This window comes from Pocillopora damicornis, chromosome 1, assembly GCF_964200805.1.
Source record: "Pocillopora damicornis chromosome 1, jaPocDami1.2, whole genome shotgun sequence".
Taxonomy (NCBI): Eukaryota; Metazoa; Cnidaria; class Anthozoa; order Scleractinia; family Pocilloporidae; genus Pocillopora; species Pocillopora damicornis.
Genome location: NC_142670.1, coordinates 30,006,971 through 30,016,313, shown reverse-complemented (window position 1 = coordinate 30,016,313; position 9,343 = coordinate 30,006,971). Strand labels below are relative to the sequence as shown.

Below are 9,343 nucleotides of genomic sequence, written 5' to 3'. Positions count from 1 at the left end.
AACTTCGAAACATTGACATAGAAAAACAGAACTACCTAAAATCTCACAGCTTATAACTATAAGCAGAAAAAATTACCCGATCAGTTTTAAAAACTGCGTGGCTTTTAGTCTTTTTCCTGATAAACTGAAGAACCCAAATGAAACTTTTCATTGACCTTAACTCAAAAATGCGGAACTGAACCAACGGAGGAATTTCAGTGCCTTTGCCCTCAACACGGAAGAAGTATTGATCTGCTACACATGAGATAACTACCATTACAGTGCCATCTTAAGAGCTATATTTGTCATTTTGTTCCATCAAATTGGGTCGGTTGTAGTGAAGAAATATAACATGGTTTCTGTGTTTACATAGCCTGATGTAAACACGCGGGAGGTTGGGAGAACACGAGATAAGCGTAGGAAACCACGACGCGAAGCGGAGTGGTTTCCAGCTTATCGAGGTGTTTACATCAGGCTATGTAAACACAGAAACCATTTTACATTTCTTTTATAAAATAACTAATGAAAGAGGAACGAAAACGAAACGAAAGAGATCTTTGGCGCCTAAGCGTCTAGAAGTTTCTTACTTGGCTCAAAATTTTTTAGCGTCTAGAAGTTTCTTACATGGCTCAAAATTTCTTCGTAAGGCCACTCGGGTGTTATTATCCCTCAGTGAGATATTATCTTCATTAAATTTATAAATAAACAGTGTAATAACACTTCCAGGATAATTTGCGCTTGACTCATGATACTCGATGCACTGCTCTAGTTCTAATTTTGCTTTAGAAATTCATTCTACACCATTGAATTTAAAAGAGCCATAGCAAAGATAGAGAGAAATAATAATGAATTATTCCTGTAAAGTTCATTTACATTACTGATCCGCTAACTTTTCCGGTTCAGTGAACCTTGTAAATTCCTTTTTACTAGAACTAAGAAGCTATTTCTTGGAGCGAAGAGGTATGTTCTTGTATCGATTGCAGTCTCACTCAAATTTTTCTCCGCCTTTAATAATCTCTCCCCTTGAATATTTGATTTTCGGAAAGTATCACAGCTCTCACGCGCTTGGTGTTAAGGCACTACTTCAATAAACATTTCCCGGGTGATATTCGTTATTTGTTTGCAGAATATATGAGGGCATACACCCACATTACTTCTTGATCAGTTGAGATTCCCTAATGAGGTTTCTCCTGCGAAGAGACGGGCTTAGTGTAAATGCACTACATATTTCCTAGTGATATTCGTTATTTGTTGAACAAATAACGAATATCACCAGGAAATATGCAAGTTGCAGAATATATGAAGGCATACACCCACATTACTTCTTGATCAGTTGAGATTCCCTGGTGAGGTTTCTCCTGCGAAGAGACGGGCTTGTGACATGGTGTTTTAATGCAAAGGTCAGTTTAATCTGAGGGATTTGTGTTAGAAATGTTTTTGGACTCGCGCGACAGACTGAACAGAAAAGGAGAGACAGCTCGTAGTCTAGAGGACTACCGTATGTCAATGATTTGATGGGTTTTCTTCCGTTTGCGTATCTGATGTTTTGTCCCTAACTCATTACCTCTGATCTATTTTAAGGTTACTTCCCACCTTCAGAGGACGAAAAAATCGATTTTTATTTTATTTGACAAAACTGAATTCAAACATTTAACCTTACCATTTACTCACTCAGAAACTGTTTGGTTTATGGAAGATCTTGCCTTAATTATAGCCTTAAATCATTCGTTTCTTTCGGAAACAATTTCGTTAAGTTTAGGGGAAAAATAGAAATGTTGTTCACCAGCCTAAGTCGGTCCGTGTTTGGAAAAACTGTGCCCTGTGTCTTGAGTACCGCCCGAGGCCTACTCTTGCTCTCGGGCACAGTTTTTCCCAATACGGACCTCCCGGAGAACAGGATATCTTCAACTATCGTCATGGCAACCGGCTCACTGATCAAAATAGTAGTTTTTTTTTTTTTTTTTCCAAGAGAGGTTTCATTTTCATCATTTTTTGCAAACACTGTTTTGGCTTAGATCAGCTTACAGTTGGAGGAAAAAGTTTTGCTTTTGGAGCAGTGACCTCAGAACATTCCTCTTAAATCGATTTAATTTCTTTGAAAAAGGATCTTTAGGAGTTTTGAAGGCGCCCTTTCCACTTGCAGGCGATTAGGAAAGTCCAAAGGGATGTTATTTGAGCAATAACATTAGGACTACAATTACATCATACTAAAAATTGTAATTCGTTTGTAGCAAGGTAAGAAATTATACTCTAAGATATTATATACTATTTCAAAGAACAACTACAACGAAGACTTCATCCAACGTAACACTCACAGACCTACTACTACTACCGAAGCTAACGACAACGCAACTCCTACGACCACAGCCACTATACCATACATAAAGGGCATATCTGAGAACATTCACGCATCCTACAACCATTCAATATCTGCGTCGCTCACAAACCTATTACCACACTACGTCAGTTACTGACTAACATCAAAGACAGAGACGAACCGAGGAACAGACAAGGAGCAGTATATCGGTGAGAGCGGCACAAACCTCACAACTAGGCTGTCTGAACATAAACGTGTCACGAGGAAAGGCGATGTTAACCATCACATTGCTGAACATCACCGACTTACGAACCACACGGTTGACTGGGACTCTGCGCAATGCCTAACTTGCAGCACCGACTACTTTCAACGACTGACCCTGGAAAGCTGGTTTACTTACTTGGAACAGTCTCCCCTCAACAGGTGTCTTCACCACATTAACATTACAAACGAACCGAACAGAACGACCTAACTTCACTAACGGATCCAAACCGACCAATCACGACTGACCCACGCCACTTGAGTCTTACAGCCAATAACATCACGGCAAAACTGACCAATCACTTTACACAAACCGTACTAAGTACATTCGACTGACAACAACCCATTTGACTTTGATGATGACTTCCGCTCACGTTGTCGAAACGTCAGTCACCATTACTGACAACAGTCCTTCTCAGGACTACACTCACCCGGACGATCAAACTACACTATTACACGTTCTTAATATAATTTCAAGCCTTTATATAGTCTTCTCACTTTACGCGCGAGTTGGTTGGTGTGATGTCTGTACAGAATTTACCAACTTAATAAAAGTAGATATGGATGTAAATGAGATGTTACTATTGAATATTTAACACGCGTAATATGCGAGAAACAATTAACAGCCTTGCACGTGGTCCGTATATTTCCTCTTTTTAACCGATATGTGTTCATTTTGTTGACAAAAATGCGGATCGAGACCAAGACTGTTCCTTTGACTTGAAATATTTTCAACGTTTAGGGGTGTACAAACACTGATTTTCACATATGTGCCTTATATTGTTATTGGCTTACAAGAGGTACCAGCGAATTTTTACAGGGAAAAGCGAAGCGTTGCTTTCGTGACTGGCCATTTGTTTACTTTTCTGATGGTTTTATCCCTCATCTGTTTGGTGACTACGCAAAAATCAGACGATATGAAGGCTTAAAATTCTATTTGGAACTATTGTGACCGCTTTGTTAATAACCAAATGCAATGGCCGCTTTGTTTAAAAAAAAAAAAAAGAAGATATCAAGAAACGGGCAAGGAATATTTCACAATAGTGGAAATGATCGTAAAAGAGCAATATTTGATACCTGATTATGCCAAACCCAGCCCACCCTCCACCCCACAAACACACACACACACACACACCAACAAAAAGGACACTGTCTGCCTAATGATCTCTGCCCATCCCACCTCCAGCCCACACAAGTTTCTTTTCCAATTCCCATCACGACGAATGCAAAGGTTTTCTTATCACACAACTGCCCAAAAATAAAAATAAAAAATTTATTCCATAAGTCTTGAAATTTCACATAAACCGAATTTAACTGTACCTATATTCAACAAGTCCAAGAAATCAATACAAACTTAAGCCATAACATGAATGAGCAGGATCAAAGAGCCCGTTGATTTATATTCCATTGCCGATGTTGTCGAAAAGAATTACGAATTTTGTCATTCCGCGACACGCGTTTTTGTTTGTTTGTTTGTTTGTTTATTTATTTTTCACTTTTTTGGACTCGCGCAATAGACTGGACGGAAAAGGAGAGACAGCTCGTACTCTAGAGGACTGCTTATCTCAAAGATTTGATGGATCTTCTTCCGTTTGCGTATCTGATTGTTTTTTCCCTTTCTCGATTTTCCTTGTTGTTTTCCGAGGATGACACGATATTCTAAAAGAAATAGAGGAAAGCAGCTCTCGACACGGAATTGCAGTAACATCTTCTCGCAGAGGGTCAGTCACAGGTTTTTTCCTCAGTCGATCAATTTTTGGTGGTCGTGATAATTTCGTGATCTCTTGCCGTCATCGACAGCACATTTTAATTGAATACCTCATGAATTCAGCGTCCTTTTAGCGTCATGTCTTTTCATCATATTGCAACAGCTGCTCACGTATTTTCTATTTAACACACTCGGAGCCACACACTTTAACACTCTCGTCAGGTTCGTTTTTCCTTAAGACTCTTCTTTAGTGATCAGTCTCCAAATTACCCAACCCGTAAAACCGTCACCATTTCTTGGCAAGAAGAGAAAATATTCCTTAATGTTTTATGAATAAAGAAAGCGTTTTTATCCTTTCAGAGAAAATGTTAGTTATTATTTTATGATATAAACCATTTCCTCCTTTTGTCAGTCGATCTCTCAACAATGTAATTAGTAACATTTTAGCCGAGGGAGAGATCTCGAGTACCACAACGTCTGGAAATAAGAAATTAATAATTAGATTATGGGTTCATGATAAACGAACTAAAGTTACGATTACTGGACGTTTTATTAGAGTTCTCTTTCCTGTCGAGGTAACCGGATACATCTGTGTGCTTGAATGAATTTTTATATTAAAATAAAGTATTTGATTTCCTAGTCTCCACAAATGAAAAGAATTCGATTGCTTATCAACAATTTCCGGTCCACTAGTTTCAATTTTGTTGCCTGTGAAACTGAGATCATTCAAGGCGGAGAAGTACTTGATCTTCAAACCTATGTCTCATTGGCAACTTTCGGAAAGAACTCAGCTGTCATCGCCCACTTGTACAAAGTTTTGTGATATGGATATCGATGAAATATCAGAATTTCTCTTCGCTCGTGCACTTAAAAATGACCTCTTGATAACTTTTTCACGAAGGGCTGTTTTTGTATTACGAACATCAAGCCTGACTCAGCCCTAAGTTCGGAGGAAAAAATTATTTCGTGATATATTTTTTTTAACGTCAAAATTGAAGTGTCTTGTCCACGGGCTGAGTTACCGTGCAGGTGTCTTGTGCATTCGGTGTTCTTGAAATATGTTTTAAATTGTATTTGATCTAAACAGGCGATCGTTCTCCTCATAATAAATGGCAAAATAACATTCTTAAACTTCAGTTACGGCAGTTATAGCTGTACGCTCTTTATTTTATCTTATATTTTATTTCACACTCCGTAAGATGGCCATTGACATGTTCTGACAATCTTAAAAGTATAGGTGTGTTAATTTAAGCATTAACTTAAGAACTGGAACTATCATTTTTATGAAGAGTTTATTTTTTCGTAAAATGAGACGATATTTTGCCCAGATAGGATAAATAAAACAGCATATTTTTTATGATTGGATAAAATTCAAACTTAAGTGGAGTAAACTGCTGCTGCAAAAAGCAACCCTATACAACAACAGGGCTCTATGAAGCAAAAAATTGAAAATCTAAGAACGTTATCCAATACTCCACATTTAGGGCTTCTGCCTCTTATGGATGTCACTACTCAGTAACAATGTGGATGATCCTCTTTTCTCAGCTGACTAAAACTTAGTTTCCACATATCTTCTTGATCAACTTCAACTTGCAGGTGACTGGGGGTCGTTTCGTAATATTCTTAGTTCTATCTCTGACGTTCTGGGTGCAACTTTTCGGTTCGTCTTTCGGTTTTTACCATCTTAATGGCTGATCTCCGCTTCGTACAGCAAGAACGCAGCGCTTGCTGAAACTCAGGAATTCTGAATACATACACAATCGGATTTACAAAAGAGTTAGAATAATTTAGAATGTTCGCTATGACATAAATATATAATAATGATGTCTCAGATACATATGTAAATCTTTCCGCTATCGACAGCACATTTTAATTGAACATCTCATGAATTCAGCTTCCTTTCGGTGTCATGTCTTTTCATCAAGTTACGAACAGCTGCTCATGTATTTTTTGTTAACACACTCGGAGCCGCACACTTTAACACTCTCGTCAGGTTCGTTTTTCCTTAAGACCCCTCATTAGTTATCAGTCCACAAATTACCTAACCCGAAAAAACCGTCACCATTTCTCGGCAAGAAGAGAAAATGTTCCTTAATGTTTTATGAAAAAAAAAAAAAAAAAAAAAAAGCGTGTATATCCTTTCAGAGAAAATGTGCTTCACATATGTGTAATTCGATGCAGTTAGCTATTTTTAGTTATTTTTATTAAAAAATATATATATATATATAAACCATCTCTTCTATTTTGTTGGTTAATCTCTCAAAAATGTACTTAGTCACATTTTGGTCGAGGGAGAGAGAGATCTCGAGTGCCTCAGCGTCTGATAATATGAATTTAATAATAAGATTGTGGGTTTTATGTCATCACACACATCTGTGTGCTTAAACTGATGAATTTATTTACATAAGTAAGAGACATTTTATTTCCTAGTCTTCACACATGAAAAGAATTCGATTGCTTATCAACAACTTCCACTCCACTAGTTTTAAATGTGTTACCGTAATTTCCGGTCGTTTACCCGCACGGCCGATTACCCGCACCGGCCGATTATTGCATACGGCGAATAAAAAAGTCAACAGATTACCCCGCGGCACTGGTGGATAACCCGCACGTTATGTTATTCAACTTTTTGGTGGCGAAACGTGACATTAAGGTGATACATGTCAGTCTTTTAAAAGTTGTCTGATCCAACTTTCGAAAACTTGAAAGCGTCTTTGTCGAGTTTAAAGGTCAAAGAAATTCAGACGCGTGCACAATTCTGTGTCAATATTAGCATGTACTTTATTGATAAGATTATACAGTAAAAACACTAGCGGCCCATGCCCAAATCTCAACGTTTCATACTTGACAGAATGCGAATTTGTGGCCACATTTTGTGCGAGCGATCGTTCAGCGTCGTGTTGATTTGTTGAAAAAAAGCTGGGTGAGTATTAAAACTTGAATTGTAACGTACTGTCGGCGATTTCTGAAAAAAATCGATATCTCCGGTTCTATTGGGCCAAACAAGTCCCTTAAAACGGGAAAATTCTCTTTAGCTCAAGCTAGTGTTAAATGGAAATTTGTTACTGATGCACCGGTTATCTTTGGATTATTTTTGTCTCCATCAAGGTTTTGTTTTCACGCGTGCCGATAGCAATTTGTTCGTCGCGCAACTAATTATGCGTGAAATAAACTCGAGTCGGCATCATGTTTTCGTGCCGCTTTGCGGCACTCTTAATACAATAAAATTCATTTGAGAAGTGGAAACGCATGGTGGTGATAATTTCTTTCAATTCAACTACTTAGATTTTAAAATTGTCACATAACCCGCACCTCCCTATTGCCCGCAGTGGCGCGCGTTAAATGCAAAATCAACAGATTACCCGCGGGTAAACGACCGGAAATTTCGGTACCCGTGACATGGATATCATTCGAGGCGTAGGCAGGTGTCTCATGCATTCGGTGTTCTTTAAATATGTTTTAAATTGTACTTTATCTAAATACCCGATCGTTATCCTTATAATAAATGGCAAATAACATGTATTTTCATTTCAAACTATTGAGGGCGCGGTCGGTAGGATGGCTATTGACATGTTCTGATTAACCAAGAAGTATAGGTGTGTGAATTTAAGCAAGAACTTAAGAGCTAGAATTATCATATTTATTGAGAGTTAACGTTTTTTTATAACATGACAGGTTATTTTTTCTCAGATAGGATAAATAAAACGCATATATTTTTATTATTGGATGAAATTCATACTTAACTGGTTACTGCAAAAAGCAACCCTATACAACAACAGGGCTCTGTGAAGCATAAAATCGAAAATCTAAGAACGCTATCCTATTTTCTTACAATACTGCACATTTATTGCTCCTGCCTCCTATGAATGTCACTACTCAGTAACAACGCCAGCGGTCCTCTTATCTCAACTGAATAAAACCTAGTTTCCATATCTTCTCGTTTAACCTCAACTAGCAGGCGAGTGGGATCGGTTCGTAAAATTTCTTAGTTCTATTTCTGACGTTGGGCGGTTTCTTTTCTCGATTTTAACCATCTCAATGGCTGGTCTCCTCTTCGTACAGCAAGAACGTAGCGCTTGCTGAAACTCAGGAATTCTAAATACATACACAATCGGATTGACAAAAGAGTTAGAATAATTAAGAATGTTCACCATGAAATAAACCCATGCTATTAATGTCTCAGTTCCATATATATAGACTAATAGGTTCATGATAATTAAGGGAAGCCAGCATACTAAAGCCAGTATGGACACCAGAAGTAGGGTCTTTGTTAAGCGTCTGTTTCGCGAAGCTCCATTTCTATGCTGTGAGGCAACACTCTCGCGTTGAAAATTTCTCCAGATCGCGATGTTACAGAAACATATGATGAGTGTTAGACCCGACGAAACGGGGATGAAAACCAAGAAAATAGATTCAAATGAACTCAAAACATATGACAAAGTTGTTAATGTAGACACCAAGACAGCGGATGTCCAAATTAAGAAAATGATGCCGCGGTATGTTCTGGTGGATAATGAACGGTGTTTAAACGGCCAAAATACGGCATAAAGACTCTCGCAAGAAATAGAGGCTGCAGATATATATGAGCCATACATAAGTATGTTATCGAGACTTGTATAAAATATTCGGTAGGCCATGTGTTCAGAGTCATATTTTGCTGTCCAAAGCTGATAGTAACCTCCATTAAAGTAAATATAAAAGGGCAGAGTGATGGCTCCTAACATCAAATCAGCAAACGCCATGTTCATCACTAAAAATAAACTTTTCCTACGAAGTGGTTTGGTAACTGCAAAGAGAAGCAGAGTGAGCAAGTTTCCTGCAATGATAAGGACCGAAGATAAAATGAGAGCACTGCATACTGCGATCCCTTCTGCCTTGGAAATAGAACTTCTTGTGAACGCAGACGCATTTTCCAAGGTCTTGTTCCCTGCCGACGAGTCAATCATTATAAACTTATGACTAAATGAACTGCGGTAAACAGTTTTTTTTTTTTTTCCGGAATAAAATGCGTTGTTTCAGAGGAGAGGAACTCAACCTTTTGAAACAACACCAAGCAACAGCAGCTGAAAAGTTATTTG

General features: G+C 38.1%; 1 protein-coding gene across 1 annotated transcript; it reads right to left on the bottom strand.

Annotated features, from left to right (window-relative positions):
* Positions 1-7,891: 7,891 nt before the first annotated feature.
* Positions 7,892-9,343, bottom strand: LOC149053227 (adenosine receptor A3-like). Its single transcript, XM_089199579.1, has one exon. It carries the CDS (start codon positions 9,209-9,211, stop codon positions 8,213-8,215), a length of 999 nt encoding a protein of 332 aa, XP_089055705.1. The 5' UTR covers positions 9,212-9,343; the 3' UTR covers positions 7,892-8,212.